The following is a 26175-nucleotide window of genomic DNA, read 5'->3' on the forward strand; positions in this document are numbered from 1 at the left end:
CAGGAGCTCAGAATATGTCCCAGGGCTTCAGGCTGAGACATGAATTTCTCTTCTCTTTTTCTCTCCCTTTGAGGCTTGGCTTAGATGTGGCAGCACAAACAGCCACTGGACGGGTTTTCCTGGCTAGCCTTTGAGAAAGTTGTAAAAACAAACCCAGCAGGAGGTCAAGGGTCATGCCCTATTGGATGGCGCAGGGGACCGGGCATTCAGCTAGCTACTTGTGTTGCCCCTCTGACCATAGAGTCTGAACACATCAGGCATTAATGTATTTATCCCCATAACATGCCTGGGAGGAAGGGCAGTGCTATAGCCCCACTTTACAGATCGGGAAACTGAGGCACAGAGGCTGAGTGACTTGCCACAGGGTCAAACAGGGATTCTATGGCAGGGAATCCAACCTAGATCCCAGCAATCTCATTTCAGCGACAGACACTTTAGGTTCTATTCCTGTCCCAGACACATTATGCGACATGATTAATATTATAGTAAGGCCCAGAGATCCTAGTCAGATTGAGGCCCATTGTACTAGTTGCTATGTAAACTCATATAATCAAGAGGGAGTTCCTGCCCTAAAGAACTTGCAGTCTAAAGGAGCACGTCACGTAACCGCTCTGTGCCTTAATATCCTCACCTGTACAATGGACATAGTGGCAGTTTTTCTGCCTTACAGGGGTGTTGAGAGGCTTAATTAATTAACGCTTGTAAAACAGGTTGGGATTCTGAGATGAAAGGTTCCACAGAAGGGCAAAGTATCGCCCTGATGAGGATGATTTATTATGATGGCATACTGTGAATTTACTCATTTCAATGCTCCCCAACCGTGCAGACGCTAAAATCAGAATCTTATTTAAAGTGCACTGAATACAGTTTTAATGAGAGGCATCTAGTTAATTATTCATGGTAGTGGACATTACGCAGCCTGCCAGAAGCAGTTTATTTACGTCACTAGGGTGTCATCATAGTGGCTGGTAAGAGGTGTGAGAGACTTTTGGTATGCACACTAAGGAAATGACAGCTTGAAACATTAAAATCAGCCGTGGCTAGCATCGTCCCATACGGCAAGGCTCTGTCTGAGAGCCGTTATACATTGTCTGGCACAAATTTTATTCGGTAATGCCGTAAGCGAACCGTTTGTTAGAGCCCCTGGAGTCACATGTGAATTTTCAACAAAGAAGCGAAAGTGACAAATACATAACAAATGGGTTAACCATAATATGCTATTTGGTGAATCTGTGAACATTTTGCCTGGGATTGGTGCAATTTTGTACTTGCCTGTAATGGCAATTGAAACATTGCTCACATTTATGGAGGGTTTTTAAAAATTCAGCAGCGAGCAGTGAAAGTTGGCCACAACAGAGGAAATCCCAACTGCTTTTATTAAGGGAACATTGTAAGATTATTTAAAAAAACCAAAAAACTATAAAAATGTTTATTCTTTTACCTATAATATTTACAGAGGAAAGAATGTTAAAAAGTGGACTGACTTTGCCCTATTGTTTGTTTTAATTATTGTGCACCTCCTATGCGCAAATAAATTTGTTAGTCTCTAAGGTGCCACAAGTCACAGAATCATAGACTATCAGGGTTGGAAGGGACCTCAGGAGGTCATCTAGTCCCACCCCCTGCTCAAATCAGGACCAATCCCCAACTAAATCATCCTTTTCTTTTTGCGGATACAGACTAACCCGGCTGCTCCTCTGAAACCTGTCGTACAGCTTAGAATCAGATTGTGAAAATAGTCTGTTTCAGCTCCCTTTTGTTTCTCGCCCTTTGGCTAGTCAATTTCTCAGGCATTGCTAGGGTTGCAGAGGAATTTTAAAACCACTTTTTTTGGGCTGGATTTTTGTACGAAACAAAAACATTTCCAGCGATCTCCGGTTTCATAAAAGCTGTGTTTTTATACTACCTACATCTGGGACCTAATTCTACCTGACAGTGCCCCTTTAAGAACTACATTAGCAAGGTGGACAACTCTCTTCTTACAAAATTCTCCCAGCAACATGAGACCTTAGGCTCAGCCAATGACAAGTGCTACATCATCAGAACAACCTCTCTCATTGGCTGAGCGCAGTACAGTATTGCCTAGCAACCAGGGAGAGCTGATTAACCCTTTGGTGCTGCATGCAGTGCCTTGGTAGCACTTAGCATTTTGCTGTATATGCTCAGATCATCTTCTGCCTTGGGTCCCTAGGTCCCCTGCTGAACCCCCTCATCGTGTACTGCCCCAGCGAGTCGGAGCTCAAGCGATGGCTTTATCACCTGGAGAAACAGATCCATCTGAATGGGGGGAACCTGGACGGGTCCTTCCTCTCTCAGGTTAGTGACCTGGGCCGTGGTCGGGAACAGGGTGATCTCAGGCTTTCAATCAGCTGGTCTCAACCTTCTGCGTACCTTGGCCCTGCTATCAGAGCCCATCTTCCTCTGCGTCCCAGAATCCTGTGTGCCACCATGACACAGTGGTTTACTCCTGATACCTGGGGACCCGGGTTAAGCAGCTGAGCACTTTAGCAGGGAGTTGGGAGCACCTTAAATTCCCCTCCTCACATGCAGCCACTAGTGACCAATTCCATTGGCTAATGTAAACTATTAATTGCAAATGCCAAAGGCTGATGACATGCAGGATACCTGGGCTTCAGCTGTGGTTCTGATCTCTTTCTCCATGGGCCAGCAGGAGCTGGAAGCATGGGGGAAGGAGGAGGGAAAGCAAGATGCCTTGCCTCACTCAGTAGTAACCCCTTCTGCTATTATGGAGTAGTGACGAGCCAGGTTTGGAAGAGAATACTGGCTCAGAATGGTGATGACAGATATTAACTTTTCCCTGCTACAGCACGTTCCATTTGAGGACCTCCAAGCACCTTACACGCATTTATTTAAGCCCCTCAACACCCTGATGAGGCAGCTGATTCTTATCCTCACCATTTCACAGAGGGGCAAACTGAGGCACCAAGAGGGTTAGGTAACTCTCCCAAGGTCACACAGTCAGGCAGTGGCAGAGCCAGGGATGGAACCCAGGAGTCGTCCTGACTCCCAGTCCCTTGGTCTAATTTATCACTTGTAGTGATCAGGTAAGGAGGGCTAAAGTAGAAAGAAGGGAAATCATCAAAGATTGTGGAAGGAGGGGAAATGGTACCGCTGTCCGATTCCTTTCCAGTTGCAAGGGAAAGCCTTGCTCCATCAGGTTTAGCAGTCTGCGCTGGGTGGCCCTGGGCTGCACTCACAGCTAGACGTCATATGTATCTGAGTTAAAATGCATAATACCGACTGGCTGTTCCCACACCTACCTGTCCAATCAGAGGCCCCTTCAAAGGCCTTCACCTAGAAACTCTTTCTGGGCAAAATCTCTCCTGCCCTGCCAAACCACCAGCGCAGCCACCCTCGTCAGTTTGCTCCCAGCATGAATCATCGGGCCTGGTACACAGAAGTGCAAGGCTGTCTGACAGGCCAACCCCTCATAATTTCTAGTCTGCCTCTAGCAGCTGAGCGCTCGCTGCTGCATGATTTCCACGCCCATCAAACATCTCTCTGCTGACGGAGGCCACCAGGAGCAGACAGGAAATCGGCTGTCAAGCTGATGAGAGAACCTGCCTGACGAGTCCGTGGGCTGTGCTGTCAGTCAGGGGTTGCTGCAGTCTGGGATTTTATTAGGCAGGGACCTGTTGCTATTGTAAAAATAGGCTTTGGAAAGGCGTGTGGATTTTCATCTGTCAGCACCGCTGATAATCAAGCCTTTTACGTGCAAATGGTCATTAATCCTGAGATCTGTAGTATACCCCCAGTTTACACAAGGAAGGGGGGGAGGACCAGAGAGGTCACACAGTGGCAAAGGCGGGTATAGATTCCCAGTCTCCTGCGCTAATCATTAGATGACACTGTCTCATAATTAGCATTAATCAATGTAGAGTGGGCACAGTGGCTGTAGCTAATGTCCCTCCTTCTACCCCATGACTATTATAGCCTGCATCCCTTACTGCCTGCATCAATGGCCTTTTGTTGGACTATTGTTCTTTATTATTCTTTAGCTAGTGCCATAGATAATCATGGATCTTTACAACAGGTGAAATGTCCCAAACAAGTAACGGTAGATCTTTCAATTACAGGTCAGAGCATGGATCTGGTTTCCTTTAGTCTCATTTGTTAATCAGCTTGTATTATAAGTTTAAGTCCATGGGCAATATACAGTCCCCACCTTCTCTTCTGCCTCCTCCCCTTTATGTTGTCATTGCCAAAACATTCCCAGATAGACACACAAACAACTTGCGTGAGGACAATGTTGTCACTTGAGAACTCTTTTTACTGCAGAAAAAAACCAGGACATTCATGTTTGCTTTTTTTTTTTTTTTTTGGTGGCCTATCCTCAGAGCGAAACTGAAGTTTCTGTGATAAAGGACCCAAGAATCCATTACTGGGAATTGAAGGAAGCTTGGGGGACTTCTGGGGTGTGTGTGTGTGTGTGTGTTTGTTTTAATTTTGGAACTTCCTTTTTGCACATGTCTCTGAGTTCTTGAGCTTTTGCATGTGTGGGGCCTTTTAAAAGGATGTAATGGTGGCTGTGTTTAATGGAAGAAAACAGGAATGAGCTGTAATGATGGAGAAACCTTGGGAAGTTCAGAGGTTTGGCTTCAGCTTGAATGAACACCCCAAACCATGGTTGCTTCTGCATATTTCCCAAATCTGCAAAACCTTTCGAAGGAAGAGGGTGGTTCGGAAACAGGACGAAAGTCAAGAGCTGTGTTTTCTTCCTGGGTCTGCTACTGACCCCATGTGGGATTCTAGGCCAATCACTTCCTCTCTCTCAGCATGCATCCAGTGCTTTTCATACATAGAACAGCCTTGGAGAACTAACCCCATTTTACAGACAAGGAAACTGAGGCAAATTATTATTAATTCTGGGATGGAACTCTTGTTTTCACTCCAGGTTTTTACTCTTTCCTGCTTCCAGCCAAGCTTGAAATATATCCTGAGACCAGCTTGTCTTCTAATTAAACTCTCCCACTCTCAGCGATAGTCCTGCAATGCAAATATGCTAAATGATGGAGAAGAAAACAGTTAATGGAATTTTCCAGACCTTAAAACGTGGTTTAGTTTAGCTTCCAGTTGAATTTGCGGGGGGGAGGGGACAGCAGGCAGGGGAGGGGCTCTAGGGCTTGATTAGGCTTGGTTTTTCCATTCCTTCCACCTGGTTCTCATGTGCCTGCTCATTGTTCCCCATTTCCGTAGAGCGACTGGAAGCAGAACTCCATAGGGAAAGAGGAACTGAGGTGGTCTGTGCAGAACATGCCTGTCCAGGAATGGAGAGGGACCCAACGGGAGTCCCTAGGTGATGTCCTCTGCGTCTCCAAAGTGAAGCTGCAGCATTTGCCTTTCCAGGTAAGGCCCTGAATTAATGAAGTGACTTGCTATTGCCAGAAAAAAGTTAATGATCCAGTAACATGAAAAAAATCTGTCTGTACAATGAGAATCCAATAGGTGGTACCATTTTCTTCAGCCCTCCTCCTCTTCACACCAGCAGGCTCCTCCCACTCAGACCCCTTCCCATATTCGTCCTAGTTACTAAAGCAAATCTTCCGTCCTGCCCCCCCCGGCCTTAGCACTGCAGGCAAGGAAGTGCCTGTGTGTCCCCTGGGCTGGCTGTGCCTCTGTGGATCAACACAAGAGCCACTGGGCATAGCTAGAGAGCAGCACCAGACCAGTCGAGGTGCCAGGTGTGTTGTGATGTGCAAATTCATGACTTGTGTGTGTGTGTGTGTTGAAAGAGAGGGAAAGCAATAGCTTGATTCATATACTAAAAGAAACGTCAACCCCCGCACCAAATTCCCTGGAAGGAAAAATCATAGGCCCCTGATCCTGCAAACACTTCAGTGTGTGCTTAACTTTGCACACATGAGCAGCAGTTGCACTCAGTGGGATGACCCGGGTGTAAAGTTAAGCATGTGTGTAAGTGTTGGCAGGGTCAAGTTAGAATTTTGGAGCCAGCTGGAATCTTGTCTGGAAGCTGCATTTCTGGCTGTTGTGGAATAATAAGGGCACCTATAATTCACGGACCTAGACCCTGCCCGTGGAAAGAATTCAAAGCCTCTCACTGATGTGCATCCGCTTTGGATTGGGCCCGCCGTTAGTTGTTTCCCATTGCCTCTTCTGATGCTAACTCTCCTCCCCTGGGCTGTCTCAGGAGCAGCACGACAGGCTTTTGATCCTGTACCCGTCCACGCTGGTGATCGTCTCCGAAGAGCGCAATGGCCTCTACTTTAAGGTACGTGCATTTTCAAGACCTTTCTCTTCCCCAAACTCCCTTCACTTTATTTCGTTCAGGCCCCCTCTGCTCTTCTTTTCTTTCTCTCCCTTTGCCGCAACCCTGTTCTGTGTCCAGTAAGCCAACACTGTGGCACAGGGATGTCGTAAGGTATCCTCCCATGAGAACCACCTTGCAAAAGTCCAGGGGGAAGGGAGTCCACTGCCTGGGTATTTCAGTGTCTGGGAGGAGGCAGCTTCTATGTTTAGTTGTGGCTCAGAACTGGCTGGGTGGCAACCCTGCAATCCTCTCCAGCTTGAGACATACCCTGCAATGCTCCCCAGCAATCTCCGCTCACCTTGGGCTGGCTTGCAATCGCTCAGGCAGAGATGGCCCGCGTGATGTGGGGTTTCTCAGGGGAGAGGCACAGGGCGTTGGCTGGCTGGAGCTGAGGTTGCTAGGTGTATTGGGTTTGCTTGTTGTCTTCACCGAATACATTTTACCGTAAGCTGAAGAGTGCCGCACAGGGTACTGGGTGAAGAGTGAGGATCTGGAGCAACATCTGGACCTGCCCATAAAGGCATGAAAATCTTAGCAGCAATGGGAAATATCCATGGCGTTTCCCTACTGTAGTCAACACTGGGCTGATCTCTACTGGGGGGAGCAATGCCAGGAGCTCCTGTGCAGATGGGTGGCTGCAATTCATAAGAACATAAGAACGGCCACACTGGGGTCAGACCAGTGGTTCATCTAGCCCAGTATCCTGTCTTCCAACGGTGGTCAGTGCCAGGTGCCCCAGAGGGAATGAACAGAACAAGTAATCATCAAGTGATCCATCCCCTGTCGCCCATTCCCAGCTTCCGACAAACAGAGGCTAGGGACCATCCCTGCCCATCCTGGCTAATACCCATTGATGGACCTATCCTCCATGAATTTATCTAGTTCTTTTTTGAACCCTGTTATAGGCTTGGCCTTCACCACATCCTCTGGCAAGGAGTTCCACAGGTTGATAGTGCGTTGTGTGAAAAAATTCCAAGCACCATGCCATTGAGCTTGGCTTTGTAGAGGAGAGAGAGGTCAGAGGAGTGGAGAGGCCAAGTGGGGAAATTCTGATGGGCCCAATAATTCCAGTGTTGACCCTGCACAGACTGAGCACCCCATGATATCCTAGCGTGAGCCAAGCTACCAGGCCCATTGCAATGTTTCAGTGGGTTTGCAATGAGGTGGGAGGAGTTTGCTCGTCTCCTACAGAAGATGTTGGAGGGAAGAGAGTCAACAGAAGCAGAAGGGACAGAGGGCTGGGAGGGGGTCTGTATTTCTATCCTCTCACAAAGACAAAGGTCCCGGGAAATGCCCATCACTGACATACCATACACAGTGGCTCCCTCTTGGCCCTGGGAGATGGGGTGGGGACATACTTTGGAAGCCAGGAAAGGAATGAGCAGCAGCCTTAGCATCAGCTGTGACTGTAGCTGGACACTCGATGCCCAGGGACTGGAGAAGAGGGCTGGGACTGGGGTGAGGGGAGAAGGAATCCAGTGATAACTTTCCCCCTCCCCTCCAGAGAACACCCTACATTTGGCGAAAGCAACTGAGCGATTTTTGGCTGCTCGGCTTGAAACCCCTTAAAGTGGCCTGGCTTTCAGAGAGCCTGGAGCTGAGTCTAGGGCCCCTTTAAGAGATCTCAAGCTGGGCTTCTAAAATTACTAGTCACTTTGGAAATCCTAGGCCAGTGGTACCAGACCCCCCGACCCCCTTGGCATCTCCTTCCCAGATCCCCTTGGCATCTCCTTCCCACCGGGGTAGCCAGGCTTTGCTCCAAGGCAGTTCCTCTGGGTCGGAGTTGATGGCTGTGATTCATCAGGCTCGTGAGAGTGCAGCAGGGACCTGCTTTCCCACAGACATGTCAAGGCACAGGATCCTCCTGCCAAGGCGTCTGCCCTGAGCGTGGATGCTAAGATCCAGGGCGATGGGGTGGGGAAGAAAGCACCAGATCCTTTTCCTCTTGGGCTCCATGCAAACGGCAGGAGTTGCCGTTGGCAGTGGCTGGGGTGGAGGTGGAGGGGGGCGGTTGGGGAAAGTCATGTCCCCCTGGATGGATCAGGTAGGTTCTGACTCACCTCTGATGGGAAAAGGCCCCCGGGCTCGGCCTGGGACTGCAAAGCAGGAGCTGCCTGTGCGTGTGAGGAAGCCAGCTCTGTGCCAGAGGAGGGAGAGAGGAGCCCAAAGCAGCTGAGGTGGAGGCCGTGGGAAGCTGCCTGTGTGTTTTCCCCGCCTGGGGATTGCTAACCTCGTTCACCGAGCGAAGCTGAGCACGGGGTGTGTGTGAAGAGATCTCCGCCCCTTCCCCCGGCTTCGCAAAGAGCAATGCTAGATGCCCAGTGAGGGGTCGGCGGCTGAGGGGGTTCCGACCAAAGCAGCTCTCGCCGGGCCATGACAGCGATGCCCCCTCAGTCCTTGTGCCACAGGAACCGGGCTCTGATGACTCCTCCCCTAGCCTGGGGGCTGCCCCTGAGAGGAAGGAGTCCGAGGGGGATTGGGCGCTCAGCAGCTTGCCGCGCTGGGCCTGCACTGCCCAGGACTGCTCTTCTTCCCTTCGGAGTTGGGAGTGAATAGCGAGGCTGCTGACCGAAGCTGGAGCTGCCCCCACGAGCCAGGGGAGCATGTGGCTGGGAGAGGGAAGGGGATAAAGTACTGGATACTCATGCGCCTTTTCTCCCAGGAGACACTGCCCCTCGCTTCCAGGCAGATAGGCCCATCCCTTGCTCTCGCTGAGCGACCTCTCTCCCTTCTTGCTATGCAGGCCCCTCTGCTGGCCACGGACCTGAGGCAGCACCTACCAAGCAGCTGGCACTGCCTTCTGGACGTGTCCCGGGTTCGGTGCCGTGAGGGGGTCTGTCGGACGCAGCATTGATGGGCCCTGGCCGAAGCTGCAACCAGCTCTCCTCAGCTGCAGGGCAGATTACTCCGATGCGCTGGGGCTTTGGAGACTGCCGAGATGGGAATCCCAGAGGATCCCCACCCCCATCCTGAAAGCAGCCTTTCTGTACCAGGTCTTGCCCACAAGCAGGAATGCCGGGCGTTGCTGAGGGCTGGCATTATTTCCCCACACTTGCTATGCTGGGAGGGTGGCAAAAGGGAGCCGTTCCCTGCCTACGCCGGCTGAGAATGTTCTGCAGAGTAGCAGCTTTCCCAGCCGCACGCTCGCAGTGCAGTTAGTAATCAGGGTGTGGTTACTCCAGTCAGACCGAGATGTGCTGGAACAATAAATGTACCGGCACTCTGAGCCCATTCCCAGCACCTTCCAGCCCAGCGCCTGGCAACGCTTCACACCCACGCATTCGTGAAAGCCTCACAGGCAGGGAAGTAATAATTTCTTATCCCACTGGGGAAACTGAGGTACAGAGCAGTGACTGGATTTTCCCTAGCAAGGTCACACACAGACCAGGTGTCAGCGCCAGGACGAGGATCCAGCATGGGGTAGGATCAGACCCCAGGAGTCCTGACTCTCAGGCCTCCCCTGTTGGTCTAATCACTAGCTTACTGTCCTTTAATGTGGCAAAGAAATGCCCCAGGAGATAGTGTACGGCTAGCTGCTATTACAGAGGCCCCAGGACCATGGAAAGAAGCACCCATGACTACAGTGAAACTATTCTAGCGCCATTCTTCAGCAGACCCGTTTTCACATCAGTGGTGCTGTACAACACGGCAAACATCCGGCGCGTTCCCAAAGCCAACCTTCCCCACGAGGGCCAGGTTCGCAAAGGAGAATGAAATGTGCCAGCCTGCACATTTTCACAAGTGATTTCCACACAGTGCGCGATGAACAAACAGCCCTCGATTTCACTAGGGCACAGAGCAAGAACCTGCAGGAACATATTTGATTTCTGCTTATTGCATAGTCATATCTATTCAAAATCCCTCTTCACAGCAGCCAGAGGGGCAAATCCAAAGGGGTGTGGAATCCAAATGGGATGGGGTGTATGTTCTGACTCTACAGATTCACTGGGGATGGTGGTTTCTGCCTGCCTCTGATATGCATGATAATTATATATGCTCAGAGCCTGGATCTGTATTGTCCTGTGCCTTGTGCAGTGACTTACTCCAGCATAGAGGGCGTTGTAAAATGCTACTGTTCTGGTTTGGGAGCATTTCACACCTGCTCTGCACTGTACAAGGCAGCTGAGAATCAGGCCAAGGAGCCAATTAATTGGGCTGTATGGAAAAAATTGTGCACTAGTGAAATAGGCGGGAAGATCTGGCCCTGAAAGAACAAGTGAGGTCTGGAAAATTTTGAACTGCACTGAGCCATTTGGGTACACTGGGCTAAAGGTAACTCCTCGGACCTCGGTAGATGAATTTGGCCTTTCTGTTTGGAATCAGTTCTGCCCATCTCCTGTTCATAGGTGTCCCTTCCCCAGCCTAAGCGCTAGGGATGTCTGCATGAGACTGGACCTTTGTTTTTTAAGCACTCATTAGTTCCTGGGTCATCTTCCCCACTCCGAGGTCACTAGCCTCTCCCAGAGACAACACGACTGGCTGCCGTGCAAATTGCTCTTCGCTCACAAACAAGACTGTGATGACATCAGGCTGCAAGTAAACAGGGCTCTTAAGAAACAAAGATCCTGGTGTCCTGCCATTTCCCCTACTTAAAAAAAAAGAGAGAAATACCAAAAAATAAATAAATCTCTTATGTGAATTGTTTCCAACGAGCTGTGGCTTTACAATCCTGGGGTCAGCTGCTCTTATACGGACCGATCCTGCATCTATTGTGCACCCAAAATGCCGTGGAAGTTTTTGGGTACTAAAGGAAAATGGGGTTTAGACCCTAACTGATACCCTGACTGTAGTAACTCTTGGGAGAAGTTCTCCTGAAAGGCCATGCCACTGATGTAAAGACACTATCAAACCCATGGCATATGGTAACTCCTGCTGAGTTCTAATCTCTGCTCTGACTGTCCCTAGGCAAGTCACTTAACATCTCTTCCTCAGTTCTCTCGTCGATTAAATGGAGAAAATAGCACTTCCCAGGCTGATCTGTTGAGAGGATTTATGTTTGCAAAGCTGGACAGTCCTAGGTATTTTATTTCACCACATGCCACTACCACTGTATATGATTTATTTAGAGAGACATCTCTTCAATGACACTTAGTGGCACGTAAAGGTATATTAATCCTTAAACTCATAACTAGTGATAATGTCCTCATCAGTCTTATTATTCTGTCCACCAGACCAAACAAAGTGTTGTCCGGGGCAATGTTTGCAATCCATGTGGGGAAACCAACCAGAAAATCACTAGAATTTGAAAATAGTGGCACAGGAGAAAGCAAATGTTTTCCATAGGTCAGAGCTTGGCGACTCCTTATAAATAATTTCCACGGCTTGGGCGTTCGAGCGACAGTCACAGTTTTTTTTAAAGGCATTTTTTTTCTGTGCATTATGTGAAAATTCATAGGAGAGACTGGGCTTGTGGCTAAGGCACTGGGGTCAGACTCACCTTCTGGGTGCAATTCCTGACTCTGCCTTGTCTGCGTGACCTTGGGCAAGTCACTTAGGGCCAGATTTTTAAAGGTAATTAGGCACTTAAATACTTTCTGAAAATTCCACTCTAAGGGGCAGAGTTTTGAAAACACCAAAGTGATTTAGGTGCCTAAATCCCATTGACTCTCAGTGAGACGAAGGGCTTGTCAGCTCAAACAAACTGTGGCAAGCTGGGTGTGAATCTACCCTGCACTAGCCTGCCACCCTCTAACTGTGCACATGCACCCTGTGGACGCGTGTGAACAGTTAGTTAATGCGCTTTGAGCTAGTCCTGCTTCAAGGAGGACTAGGGGGTTTGTCTACACTGAAGTGGTGCTGATGTAGTGGTTCAGTGTAGACGCTATCTACACCGAAAGGAGGGTTTCTCTTCTCAGTGTAGGTAATCCACCTCCCCGAGAGGTGGTAGGTAGGTTGACGGAAAAATTATTCTGTTGACCTAGCGCTGTCTACACGGGGACTTAGATCGGCTTAACTCCGCCGCTCAGGGATGTGAGGTTTTCACACCTCTTCTGTCGACCTAAGAGGTGTCTGTGCTACACTGCCACTGAGGCACATAGCCTAATAGTTTGTGTAGGCAAGCCCTGAGTCACATTTGAAAATGAGACTCGATCGCTTAGGTGCTTTTGAAAATTTTGCCCTTAGTCTCTCTCTTCCTCAGTTCCCCATCTGTAAAATGGGGATAATACTGCTTCCTTTCTTCCACCTTTGGCTGTCTGGTCTATTTAGACTATAATCTCTGCATTGTCTCTCCTGATGTGCGTGTACCGCACCTCGTACAATGGGAGCCTGCTCCTAGTTACAGGTTCAAATGCTACAATGCAGACAAGGACAGCCTGAAGTTTAAAAAGAGGGGAAATGTTGAATGCTCTCATGCTGTGGAATTCTAAGCCTGTTCCTTTCTACAAACAGGGAGAACTGCCACTGAATGCAATACGAGTTCATTTTGAAGAAAACCAAAAAAGCTCCTTTCTAATAGAAGGTACGTGACTGATGGATACTGCGTTAAGAACAGTCAGACTGAGTTATGGGAATCTGATTCAGTCATTTAAAATTTAGGTTCCAAAATAAGATCTTCCTTCTGAGCTTTATTTTTATGTAGAAGGGTGGTGGTAGAGTTCCAAAACTTAATCTGGGCAGAAATGTTTGCTTCAATGGAAACATATTTACATTGTGCCAGTGAAAAGTCTGTGTTCAGAAACCATTTTTTACGACTGCGTGAGAGCCAGACATTGAAGATGAATTGACCCCGTACAAACAGGAAATGAAATTTACTAGTCTAATTTCACTAACTGAGCTGTGTGAAATACAAAAATAATCCAACAGCAGGCACCCCGTGATGACAGGGAGACCTGCTCGACTTTTATTTTTGAATTTTGACAGGAAATTTCAGTGAAATCTCAACTTTCTAAATGTTGATGATAAAACGGAATTCAGAACAATTTCCACAGTTATTTTTTCCTGTTTATTTTTCTTCTACTACACCCAGTGATTTTAAAGCATCATTATTTGACTAAACATTGGGAGGAACAATTGTTATGATTGTTTCTTTATCTTGACTGTGTCCCCTTTTAATTTATGCCTAAACTTAAGTACAGTAAAAGCTGTTTTATTCGGCACTTCACCAACTGGAAAGCTCTATAAACTGGCATTTCTGATCTTCATTGAAATGCTGGTTTATAGTCCGGTTGGTGAGGGGCTGGCAGGGTGTTGGGGCATGGGAGGGGGTGTGGAGTGCGGGCTCTGGGTGGGAGTTTGGGTGCGGGAGGGGGTGTGGGGTGCCAGATCTGGGGGCCACTCACCTCAGGCGGCTCCCCGCAAGTGATGACCTGGCCCGGCCTCTGGCTGCTCCTAGGCGGAGGTGCAACAGATGGCTCTGCGCGCTGCCTGTCATTGGCTGGCTGTGCAGCTGTCATTGGCTGGGAACCGTGACCAATGGGAGCTGTGGGCGGCAGTGCCAGCACGCGGAGCCACCTGCCATGCCTCCGCCTAGGAGCAGCTGGAGCCCAGGACAGGTCACCGCTTGCGGGGAGTCACCGCTTGCGGGGAGCCACCGGAGGTGAGCACCTTCTGGATCCGGCATCCCGCACCCTCTCCCAAGCCTCAACCCGCTGCCCTGAGCCCCCTTCCACAACCAAAGTCCCTCCCAGAACCCGCGCTCCATACCCCAGCCCCACATCCCCTCCTGCACCCTAACTCCCTCCCTCTTAGTTAACTGGCATTTTTTACTTATCGGTACCCTCCCTCCCCCAACATGCCAGATAAAACAACTTTTACTGTATTGTAGTTATTGAAGTGACATATACATAACTCTCACTTTTTTAAAAAAAAGAGAAGATTTACAGAATTCTGTGTCTGGTGAACTAAAGAGAAAGGTGGGGGAGGTCATATCTTTTATTGGACCAACTTCTGTTGGTGAGAGAGACCAGCTTTCATGAACTAAGTTTAGGAACATATTTAATTCTCTTTAATAATTCAAAACCTGTAGCCCAGCAGCTGGCCCGTTGCTGAAATGCCGGTGCTGATTTTTCCACGGTAGATGCACAACAGGGGAAATTCACCCAGTACCAAGGTCCGTGCAGCACTTACGTCCTACTTACACCTTGTTTTGGTGCCTGGACCTCGTGCGGACCCCCCGCTTACAGGGGAAGTTAGTCCTCAGTGGATTTCAGAAGGGAGAAAGATAGACTCTCAATCTGCCTCATTAACCATGTGATTTATTTTACTTCCAGGCCGACTAATAAACTCAATCCAGGTCATTTGCCCCAGCTACGAAGATTACCAGGAGTGGCTGTACTGCCTTAAAACAGCCCAGTTTCGAAATGCTGACTCTTCCCTTTCAGGATCAGAAAGCTTCTCGGGATCAAAGCCACCACACCTTGGGCAGGTAATGTATATTTATTGCAGGACGGCCTGGCAATCAGTGCGTGTCCTCAAGGACTCCCGGCTGTCGTATCTCCAGTCACATGAGACTGCCCTGACACACAAGACTGCTTTGAGTCCCACCTTGAAAGGCACTAACGAAAGTCTTTGATCATTTTAGATTATATTTAGAGCCCTATAAAAAGTAGATTCCCGGCCATAGATTATGAATCTGTTGTGCAATTTTAATGAAGCATTGGTACAATGACAATAATGGTGGCTTACAAAGGTGGCAGCCAGTGCTTAACTTGTAATGGAAGAGGTGCTGGGGCTCACGCAATTTTTCTACTTTCATAAATGAAGCAGCAAGCCCCGAGGTGCTAGGGCTATGAACTGCCAAGCCTAGAGGTGCCGGGGCTCAGCCCGGGCACAAATTAAGCGCTGGTGACACACCTCTCCACCCTCATCCTCAGCTCATCCTGTTCCATTTGCAGCGGAAATGAGTTCAGGGCTTGGGAATTAGTGGAGGACATTTTCCCCCTCCTGAGCGTCTCGTCATTTAAACCTCAGCCTGCTCGTTTCTTAAAGACGGAGAGTTAGTTCATCTGAGCTGCATCTGCACTGATATGCCCAAATCAGCATTAGGGCAGCAGCTGCCAGCAGAAATATATGAAGGGGAGATGGGGCTTGGATGTCAAAGGAGTCTCATTAGAAATTACAGGGATGGAGTAAAGGTCAATGAAGGCCCTTGGATTCACTCTGACTCTCATCACCTCACCCCTGAGACAGTCCCACCCGCAGCCTTTCCTCTCCCCACTCCCCAGAGCAGTCTTTCACCGAATAGCCCAGCATGGCAGTGAGCAAAATTGTTTCCCATCTGATGACTGGCCAGTGTCCAATGTGCAATGAGTTGATGGGTTTCACTCCAGTTCCCGAGGGTGACGTGTCCCCGCCGCACAAACCGCCATCGCAGCTGGCCCCCGTATAGCACCCTAGTTCGCAGTTCATGGGCACTTAACTCCCCTCCCACACCTGGTGGGCAGCGCCTCCCTCTCAGGCTGCCAGCGGAGTTTGCCATGGCCCTGGTCTGTGCCTAGTGAGGGGACTCTGGGCTGTCAGGCCAGCACCAAATTCACAAAGGCATTAAAAGAGCAGCCAACGCTAACGAGGCATTGCCCATGGCTCTCAGGGCGAGCTGACCACTGGGGTCTCTGTCAGAGCCTGGGGGATCTTGTGGGGAATGGATGAGCCTGAATCTACCAATGAGCAGTATTGGTATTTTTAACCATGCCCAATGTAGTTCCCAGGCAGCGGGAGAGGCTCACTCACCTCCGATGGGCGGACAAACTCCTGGACGTCACGAGGGAAACTTACCACCTCAACCCACCACTCCCAGCACAGTGGCTCCATCCCTGACCAGCAATCATTTGTTCTGATGCCTGAAGGCAGAGTGACCGAAGACCCGCTGTCCCCCGGCTATGCCCAGCCTGTCCATGTAAGTGAGGTCTCCAAGGAGCCTGGGGCATACATAGGGAACCAGTTTTGACGTTGGGGAGGAATGGGTGTGTTCAACAGAGTCGGCGTTGCACCGCTGGCCAGGAAAGCAGAATGAAAGTTACTTATTTATGCACTGGCCTGACAAGTAATTTAAATGCAATTAACCAGATGGAATAGGGGCCACTGGCTTAATTTGGTTAAACGAGAGTTTAGATCAGCAAGGGAATTTCCAAAGCAGTTGCGGGGATTGGACCTTGTTTCAGATCAGTATCCTCATTAATATTACACTAGAAGTCTGTATTAAATCCACACCAAAAAGCTATGTTCAAAGAATGGTGAAGATACAATGGGAAGGCACTGAAAGGTCAGAGAATCTCCAAGTTAAGATTACCGCACACCCTTAACTCTGCCCCTTTGCCTGTAGGAACTAAAATTCATCCTTTAATTGCACAGTCACCTGCTAGTTCACGTTCACTGTAACACGAGCATGTGTGTATTCTGGTAGGTGTGTGCCTAATCACGTCTGTGTGCCTGTGGGTGACGTGTGTCCGGACTCTCACTGTTAGGACAGCTGGTCCACAGCATTTGTTGTCTTGTTTCAGTGCCTGGCAAACCCCAGCTGGCCAAGTACCGGGATCCCCAAACCAGAACTGAAGAGGGGCGGCAGCGCTCGCAAGTCCAAAGGCAAATGTGGACCTGCCCAGCAGCCGCAGCCCAGCAGCCAGGACTCGGAAAGGACTGTGTTTAGCCTCATTCCCGGAAACCCCAACCGGGAGCTGCTGTCGCCAGTGTACAATGATCCCTACTCTCCACGGAGCTCCCAGCAGAACCCAGGGGTCCCCCCGCTGCATCTGGACTCGAACAACGTAAGGGCTTCTCATCTCACTGGGATGCGGATGACGTGGCGGAGGCCTTTCTGCTCCAACACCAGCACGCTCGTGGTGGGGAGGGGAGGGGACTAGATGGACCCAAGGGATTTGGTCACCTGCCGACAGAGGCATCCATATTTCTCTCCATGCTCCTGCCCTACATTCTGCCTCACTTCCTTTAAAGGGCAACTCACAGGAACTTACTTCCACAATAGCAGGTGTTTTGGGGGCAGGAGTGAGAAACGGGATGGGCTCATCTCTGCTTTGGATGGAGCGAGGGCTCATTAACCCCTCACTTGCTCCTGGACCCTGAGCCCGAAGGCTGTGTGAGTGCTGCTCTGACTGGAGCTCTGCTGGTAAAGAGGAGTTTACATGGTGAAGGGGGCATTATTGTGGCACAGGACAGGGCATCTCCTCTTCCTGAGCCTTTCCTAGATAAATCTGGTCTCTAGAAGATCAGAGAGGCAGGACCAGCTTTAAGTGTAAGCAAAGCAATTAGCCACTGCCCTCCGTGCAGGCTCTGTAGCTAACTGGCTGGTTCTAGCTCCAGTTACAGATAGGAAAGCACGGGTGTAACCTTTTCTTGCAGCTTAGGGCTCTGTACATTGTGAAGCTGGTCTTGGGAAGAGGCCAGCGGTATGTTCTGCACTGGCTTAGTGCCTGTGGTCATATCTGTTTCCATCAAGCCGTATCAAGGATAAGAGCCTACTACTGGTTCACAAGCAAAGGAGTTACCCCGTTAGCTCCAGTGGTTGCCGCTGATGCTGAGTTCAGTCCCCACTGATGCACAGTTCTAGAGCCAGGGCTCCGTGATTCCATTACTTAGGACTGCGTTGCATTTGGAGTTAGAATTTCAGGGGAACCCCACCCCACGGCCCTGAATGAATCAGTGTGTCCGCGAGACCTGGCGCTAACTTTTTGACTCTTTCTTTCAGCGGAATCAATGGAGCTTGGGGGAAAGTCAGACTCCGGCAGCTCCCAGCTCTCTGGAGAAACCAGCCCCGCCCCGCTCTCCCATATACGCTGACCCCTACACGCCAACCCCCACCTCTGGGGGCAGGGTTGCAGACTCTGACTTCCTGGAAGAGGTACTATATGTATGTGACCGTGGGGCTGCCCAGGGCAAGAGGAGTCACATCCTTCACTTAGTACGCAGAGCTTTGGCAGCATGTGACCCCAACAGAGCCGTGCCAGGCACTGCGAGGTTTTTTCCTGGGCGAGTGCTCCACAGGTCCGGAAGTCTGGTGCCTGTCCTCTTTGGTGACCAGCAAAGCTCTCTGCCTGTTGGCTCTGGACTGAAGCAGTGAGGAGCTGGTTTCCTCTGTCTGGATCAGGGTGCCAAGTGACCCAGAGATGAGCAAAAATGCACCAAGACTGGGGTGGGGGGAGGCGGTGAGCTTTGGTTTCCCCAAACCAGGGTGATTCAGATATAGGGACCCCTATCTCCAAACCCCTGAGTTTCAGCAGTGTTGTGCGGGGGCGTGTAGATGAATCAATGAGCTCATCTCTCATAAGCTGCTGCCATTTCTGCGCCATCTTGCTGATAAATGGCGGCTCCCTTTCATCTCCCCTTTTCAGAGCCCTAAGCTGCCCTTCAGTCTCCCCTCCGGCCTTGTGATGTGGCACAGTGTCCCATTCCCCCCATCCTCGTGCGTGGCCAGGATTCCCTCTGGAGTTCCTCGCCATTGCTTGGGGGCATGACTGAGTGGCATGAGGCTATTCCCCCTCCCTCATCGAGGGGCTGCGTGAGAACTCGGTGGAATTTAAAGTTTAGACCCTGAACCTCTTTTTGTGGCTCTGGTATTTTATTGAGACATCGGGGTAGGTGGAGGTGGGGGGCAGTCAGAGAAGGCCCCTATCCAGGGACGGCAGTTACCAAATTGGGATTTGTTCTCGTCTAAGTTCTTAAGATGTCATGGTCAGACTGGCTCAGAGCAGCTGAACGGCTATGCAGAAATCCCAGGGGCCCATCACCCTCCGCTGCAGAAGAAGACCTCCCACCCGTTGCCCAGCAGCCACAGTAGAGAGCCACCGGCAGCGCAGAGATACAGCATCCCTGGCACCTTGTGTCACTTCCCGCTGGCACCTCCCTCCGATGTTTCCTGTTTTACAAACGTGAGTGCCAAGGTGGAGAGCCTCTGATGGTGCCTCTGGGTCGCTCCCACTGCCGTCAGACGTGTTTGTACCCTCAGGGCCCAGATTTTGATGCCAGGCATGTCTGGGCACCCCTTCGTTTCTAAAGGGCATTCCTCTAACCACGGAGCAGGGCTGGCGGGAGGTGAAAACATCTTTCAGAGACTGTGCAGCATCGTCCTGTGGTGACCTTGCATTGCACCAGGAGGAGACAAATGTCTTGATGCTGAGATGGTACCTTGACGTGGCCAGTGGTAATAACAGCATCCCTGGTGGTACATGCCAGAATAGGTCAAGAAGTAGGCTACTGCCCAGATCCAGACTGGGGCGTTATGTAAAATAAAAGTGGGTTTGCTCCTTCTGCCCCACTGTGGCTTAGAGACTGCAGGAGTGTTGGGTGTGATTTCAGTCCAGGGCATGGGGAAAGGGATGTGCAACTCTGGTTACTTTATTAATAAGGAGTCATATCCCAAGGTCCTTATTTATGTCTGTCTTAGGCGTTTATAGCCCCCAGTTATTGTAGTGTCCGAGCGCCTTACAATCTATAATGGATTTCTCCTCACCGCAGTCCTGTGAGGTAGGGAAGTATTATCCTCATTTTACAAAAGGGAAACTGAGGCAAAGAGAGGCTAAATGACTTGGCCACAGTCACGGGTAAAGTCTGTTCCAGAGCAGTGACTTGAATCCAGGTCGAGCTAGGTTAGTACCCTAACCACTGGACCATTCTCCTCTATATTGTAAGCTTTCCTGTAGTTATCATCCCCACAGAGCCTGAGCCCGTTAGCACACATATCCCCACAGGTCCCCACGCAATAGGGTCAGTATCATTATCCCCAGTCTGTAGATGGGGCACAGAGAGAGAGAGATCAGAAGTTCTGAATAGCCACTATTTTTAGTTGAAGTCAATGGGAGCTATGGATACTCAGCGACTCTGAAAACCAGCCCCTAAGGGACTTGACCAAGATCACCCAGGGATTCTGTTGCAGAGCTGGGAGTTGAATGCAGATTGCTGAGTCCCAGCTGGGGGACTTAGCCATGAAGCCAGTCTTCTGCAGCGTCCTTGCTCCCATAGGCTGCAGGGAGCTGAAGATGCAGCTCCTTGTCCAGGGGACATCTACTGCCCTCGAGAAACCCATTTTCCCAGCCCAGGTGTGATGCATGCCCAAGAGCAACCTCTCTGAGTGACTAAGAAAGGATGTGGACGGGGTCCAGCCGGACCTGCCCATTATGCCAGAAAGATGATGGTTACAGTGCAGTGGTGTAAAGTATTTGACCCTCAGGGATATAACCAGGGTACATCCTGGAGGATTTGGAGATGGGAAGCTAGAGAGCTGCGATTCCTTGGTGAGAAAGATCCCGGCATTGACATCCCAAGTGCTAAGAGACACCCCTTGTCACTATTTCTTTCCTCTAGATCCCCTCCATGAGGGAAGAATTTCTGGGCTCCTCACTGCAGTCCTCAGGTGAGTCCCCCAGGAGACAGAGAGAACCACTGACTGGTTCCAGTACAATGCAACACCAGCACTAGATTTCTGCCTCTCGTCTAACAGGGCCCAGCCCAGCTGTATCTCGGCACTTTCTAAATCTGCCAGCAGCTGCTGTGTGTTCTGCCACCCAGGCTGCATGGTTGGTGTCTGCCATCTTCGGCTAGTGACAGAAAAGGCCCCTTTGCTGTCCCTGGGCTCCATCTCTTTGGCTTACGCTGGGGTTTGCATTTGACACAGGGCTTTTGCTAGGTCCATTGCTTCCCAGTGGCTTCTCAGTGGCCACGTGACAAAGAAAAACAACCCGCCCTCAGTCGTGGCTGGCCTGCACTCTCTGTAGGAGTCTCAGCAGCGAGACCAAGAACTGTAGGGATAGAGCTCTCCCCAGGAACTGGGCCATCTCGGGCTGGGGCAGGGCAGTATGGGCCAAGCATGCTTTGCTGATCCTTCTCTTGGATCTGCTCTCTGAGAGCTTCAGCTACCAGTTCTCTCACTGCAGCCCCTTACCCTGTTGCATATTTTTGGAAGAGACTTATAATAGCGTAGAAATCCTGTAGCAATCAATGTAAACTGCTTTGCTGGTCTCTCTTTCTCCTCTGATTTGCAGAGGGAAGCGCTGGCGTTCACAACCTTCCCGGGAGTGGCCGGCTGCGGCACGACTCTGCCTATCACGACTACGCAGAACTCCAAAGCTTCCACAGCGACTTCAGTTACGACAACCTCTGGGAGGCTGAGGAGCAGCAGGCCAAGCCCTTCTGCTGCCAGCAGGTTTATCATGTGTGAGGGCAGGAAGTCCAAGCAGTGCTCATTAAAACTCCCGGGCCTGCCCCACCCTGACCACCCTGCTCTCAGCCATGCCTTTTAGCTGTGAAGCGTGTAACGTGGGTATCGAATGAGCAGGGGGAAGGATCCCTACAGTGACTGGGTCTCCTGTGTGAGCTGAGTTCTGGCTCCGGCAGGTTTTCATCATGTTGGAACTCTTCCACCAAATCTTAATACGATGCCCACGAGCACGAACAAGACTCTACGAACCCTAATGAAAAATGAAGTCCCTCTCCACTCCCCAACATTTTGACAGTACTAGGGGGATCTTGGATGCTAGGCACTCTACAGAAACCCACTGCCCCGGCTGTGTAGAGAACCGGGTTTCATGAATAGCCGTTGTTCCATGCAGTAGAAAAGAAGCCTAGCTACTAATCACGCTCCCTTCAGCTAACAGGATATTGTGTGTCTGGGAAGGCCGGTGACTCAGAGGGCATAGAAGAGGAGAAACCGGTCATTGGATGGGTTAGCTTGTGTGTTCAGTATTAAAGAGCTATGCATTGGGAGACCTGGTCGCTTTCCTTTTCAATGGAGCTGCTTAGTTGGCGACATCAAGGATACCTTTAAACCTTGAGTTCTGTTGATTAGTCAGACCTTTGCCCACTAAGCCTCAAGCCTGTGAAGACCTGTGAACATTCACGATCACCTAAAGTCTGCCACGTGGGTAACAACTGCACTCGGCCCATTGACTCAGTGCAAAAGTCAGGGCTGGCAATGGAGATAGGGTAGACAGAAATCCTGGCCTGATCCACAGGCCCTGCTCAAGCTAACAGAGGAGGGTCATGTAGGGTCCACCTCTGTCTCTGGACCCCGCTCAGTCTTCCCTGCCAGTGATGGCTCAGAGACTGTGGTGATGGGTGGCAATGAAAGAATCTGCATAGCTTGGCCAGCATTGAGAAAGAGACGAAGAGGAAATCTGTTATCTGTGAAGTGCTCCAAAGGGCATGTGTTTTCAAAAGAGTTCTCCAGGTGAGGATACCCCTGGATCCCTCCATGAGACTTTTTCTTCTCTCTCCCATTCAGACTTCTCCAAGTTTACTGAACTCAGTCTAAACTCTGCCTCTTGTGTGTCTGGACAGTGGGGGTTGGCAGGAAATCATCATTAAGCAAAACTCCTGCATGATCCTCTGAACGGTCCAGTAATCTAAGGAATGCTGGTGACCTGAGCTCCCCTCCAGGGCCCTTAGGGGAAGGCAGAAGACAATGGCACAAAAACCATCATTCCTGAGGGGACAGTGTCTGAGCTTTATCATTTTCCAGCCGCTTCAGCCGGATCCTTCGGCACATACAGGGTCAACAGCAAGCCAAGGTGCTTTACCCTAGGCTCCAAATTCTAACCTGCATTCCCCAAGCAATCTGTAGAACAAAGCGTATTAAGGAAATCTTTTTCTTTCACCAGTAGAAGTGAAACAAGCCACTAGACTGTTGTACTTGAAACTTTTTTAGAAGGTAATGAGCAAAGTTTACACATAGGTTTTGAGTGGAATATTTGTATTTAATGTGTAAATGTGGGTGAGTTAAAAACCTATTTAATTTTGTAGCTATGGACTATGAACAATACTGTGAGACTCTCAGCTGCCAACACATCTGTGCTGTGTGGGATGGTTGGGTCTTCTAGCTGTTTTTGTTTTGTTTCAGGTTTACTTTCATATTGGGAGGGTTTATATATAATAACACTGAGAGGAGCTATTTATTATGAACAGAATTGCACTGGGGAATGTCAGAGGCACATAGTTTTCTGGGATGCAGCCGGGCTCACTGAACGTTGCTGTGTTCACTGAAACCAAAGACCTTTTTCAAGATCTAGATTTTTATATCTATAATAGCAGAGATTGCAATGTATCAAAATAATTTACTGTAAAGTACTCTGGTCAATTTCTGCAAGCCTGTACAATTCTAATAATAATTCACATACCTTCTTCAGAACAGAGTCTCTATTTGTCCTCACCTGGTTTAACTGAGGGATTGGTGGTTTTCCTCTGTGTTGCTGTCCTTTCTTCCAGCACCTGAAGGACAAAATAACTTTTCCCCACCCCCCCAAGTCTTTGAGTCACTAACTGGAGGAAAAATTTTCAGGCTGCCGACAGCCTGTGCTGCTCACTTTAGATCAGTCATGTGCAAACACCTTATCTAGGAACAAATTCCCTAGTGTGTTTTTCAGGAGATGGGATTCGTGCCAGAGGCTGGAGCTCCAGAGTTTACAGACTCTGTTTTGCCCTGCTGTCTTTGACTGATCCTTGCAAAGCACCTTTCCAGCCGAAAGATTCCAAAGAATTAAAATTGCTCAATGGATTTTACTGACTGGGATCGGTTTGCCTGCCTGCGAAGTTTATCAGTTATGCTGGCTGCAGTCCAGTAATACAGGAAACTTGCATAGGGCCAGCACGAGCTGAAGTAGATCGTAAGTGATGCATAAACCTTTAGCTGGACATTTGCCCAGGAGTGGATTTCACTCAAGAGGCACCTTCTCTTGCTCTCTTGTTTCTCAGTCTTTCAAACTAATCTAGCATTCTACAGCAGCTGTGACCGTACCATCTAACTAACATTTCCAGGGTGGGAGGGGGAAGGAAATCAGTTAAGGCATTCTGGGTGGAAGCTTTGAGTGGAAATAAAGTTCCAGGCCCATTGGGTGAGTGGATTGAAGGACAGACCCAGATCTTCCAAGGTAGAATCAGTGGGATTTAGGCATCTAAATGCCTTTGAGGATCTGGATGTCCCTCCGGGCTTATTCGTCCCTCCAGGTTGGGAACAGTAGGTCAGGCCATGGGTTTGTCTCTGAAGTCCAGCTCAGTGCTGTAAGAAGGAGCTGGGACAGCGTCTGCACTGGAAGATTTAAACACTTGAACTCAGGGGCAGCATTTAGGCCCAGCTTTTTAAAGCTATTTAGGCTCTGTTGTGCTCGACCGTCGATGGAATTTAGGCACCTGACTGCCCACTTTGCTTTTGAAAACGAGACTTACATTCCTAATGCAATTAAGCATTGTGACGCTGAGCACAGGAACACCTAAAGAGCTTTAAAAAGCTGGGCCTTAGTTACTACAGACCTGGGTACTGTAGAAAATGCCTGTCAAAGAGAGAGATTTGATGGCGGTGAAAATCTAGTGTATTTATCCCTGTAAGAAAAGATTCCACCAAACTGCATTGTGCAGCCTGCTGATTGTTGGGGGATTAGGAGTTATCACCCTGTCACTGAAATACAGCCATCTCTGGGGTGGAACCTGGCAATCCTGAAACGGCACACAGTAACGTAGCACAGCCGTTCAGGATAGAAAATGAAGCCTACCTTATCCAGAAGCAAGTACAGACAGGATAGCGTGAGGCAGAACGTAACAACTGTGATATCTTGGCCATATTCCATGCTGGGTAATCTTGCATAAAACTGCCATTGGGCTCTAATGACCACAGTGCCAGGGCCTTAATCAGATGTCTTTCTGAAAGACAAAACCTCGGACCCCGTTGCCCTTTCACGTCATTCTGGGCTGTTAGTTCAGTGCTAGCGATGAGAATAGTGCCAGCTATTGGGGAGAGAGAGCCCCACTGTGGAACTGAAGCCCTCATCCCTGAGCATCATCGTTTAATTGATCTCTAAGACCTGGGCTACAGACGGTTTTTGTCCTGGTAGAACTAAGCTGGTTAGGCGGGGTGCCTTTGTCTCATAATCCAACGAGTTTATAATGGTACGGACCCGACTGTGGATGCAATTCTACTGGTATAGCGTATTCCCTTTCCCATAGAGGAATATGCCACTTTTATTCTGATGTAACTGCATCTGACTCCACACCTTGGGGGGACAGGGGGAGGGGATTGTATCACTTAAACTAAGCCAGTATTATTAAAGTGGTAGCACTCTCGTGGGTGGACGAGCCCTAAAATGGTCCCCAGTCAGCACCCCAAAATAGTGGGTAAACTCAGATCCCAATCCAAGCTTCACAGCACCGGCCCGTCTCTGCTACTTCACCGATACCATTTCCTGCGGCCCCTAAGATTTTTCCTGGGAGCTACTGACCCTGCTTAGCTTGATTAGCTAAGCTTGATTAATAGCTGTTGCTATTGCAGACGGCAGCGGTATATTTTCAAGCTCTACCTTCTCCTCCTCTCTTGTGACCGAAAACCCACCCCTCTCTCTGACGTGCTTTTCAGCCAGTCCAAGGTTTATAAATAGAGAGTTTAAGGAAAGTAACACTAGCTATCGCAGTGCTATCAATGCCGTGTCACTGGCCAGCCCCATCTTATGCTCTTGCTTCTGCCCCCTGATTGGCTGATTCTGAAATCCACTCAGTATCCATCAGGGCTGCGTAAGAGTGGACGTTTGCACGGGGATATGTGGCGTGTTCTCTTTCCGCCGATGTTCTTGTGAACATGTTGCTCGCACGAATGCTCGTGAAAGGGAGTTGTGAATGCTCTCAGAATTCATGTGTGCCTTTAACTGAACGAACGTTCAGCAGTTCTTTTTGTCAGGGCTCTGCTGTCCGACAGACCATGCAGAAATAAATTACCTTCCTTTGAGAATGTGGGAGAGCATTTTGTTTCCCTCTCCGCTGTGTGAGAGGTGAAGAGAGATCTTTCAGAGCTACTGTATTTTATGTACAGAGGAGGGAGCATCATCTGGTATTTATGGGGACTAGGAATTCAAGAGTCCTAGGTTTGCTTCTGGTTCAGCCACTGACTCCCTTTGTGACCTTAGGCTGTCCGTGCAACATTTTGTACCTCAATTTCTTCACCTGTAAAATGGGGACCTGTC

The 26175-nt window shown here is 49.5% G+C and overlaps 1 protein-coding gene across 1 annotated transcript in view; it reads left to right on the forward strand.

Moving 5' to 3' along the window:
- The window catches only part of PLEKHN1 (pleckstrin homology domain containing N1), a 42161-nt gene extending 18904 nt beyond the window's left edge, over positions 1-23257 (forward strand). Inside the window, exons 6-16 of the mRNA XM_074975111.1 lie at positions 2192-2316; positions 5218-5367; positions 6170-6250; positions 12680-12749; positions 14500-14654; positions 15930-16124; positions 16729-16992; positions 17931-18083; positions 18898-19110; positions 20543-20591; positions 21220-23257. Of these exons, the coding sequence (XP_074831212.1) occupies positions 2192-2316; positions 5218-5367; positions 6170-6250; positions 12680-12749; positions 14500-14654; positions 15930-16124; positions 16729-16992; positions 17931-18083; positions 18898-19110; positions 20543-20591; positions 21220-21395 (1631 nt within the window). The 3' untranslated portion in view covers positions 21396-23257. The remainder of the gene's footprint in view (positions 1-2191; positions 2317-5217; positions 5368-6169; positions 6251-12679; positions 12750-14499; positions 14655-15929; positions 16125-16728; positions 16993-17930; positions 18084-18897; positions 19111-20542; positions 20592-21219) is intronic.
- The last annotated feature ends 2918 nt before the right edge of the window (positions 23258-26175 follow it).

The sequence above is a fragment of the Natator depressus genome, chromosome 18, assembly GCF_965152275.1.
Source record: "Natator depressus isolate rNatDep1 chromosome 18, rNatDep2.hap1, whole genome shotgun sequence".
Lineage (NCBI taxonomy): Eukaryota > Metazoa > Chordata > Testudines > Cheloniidae > Natator > Natator depressus.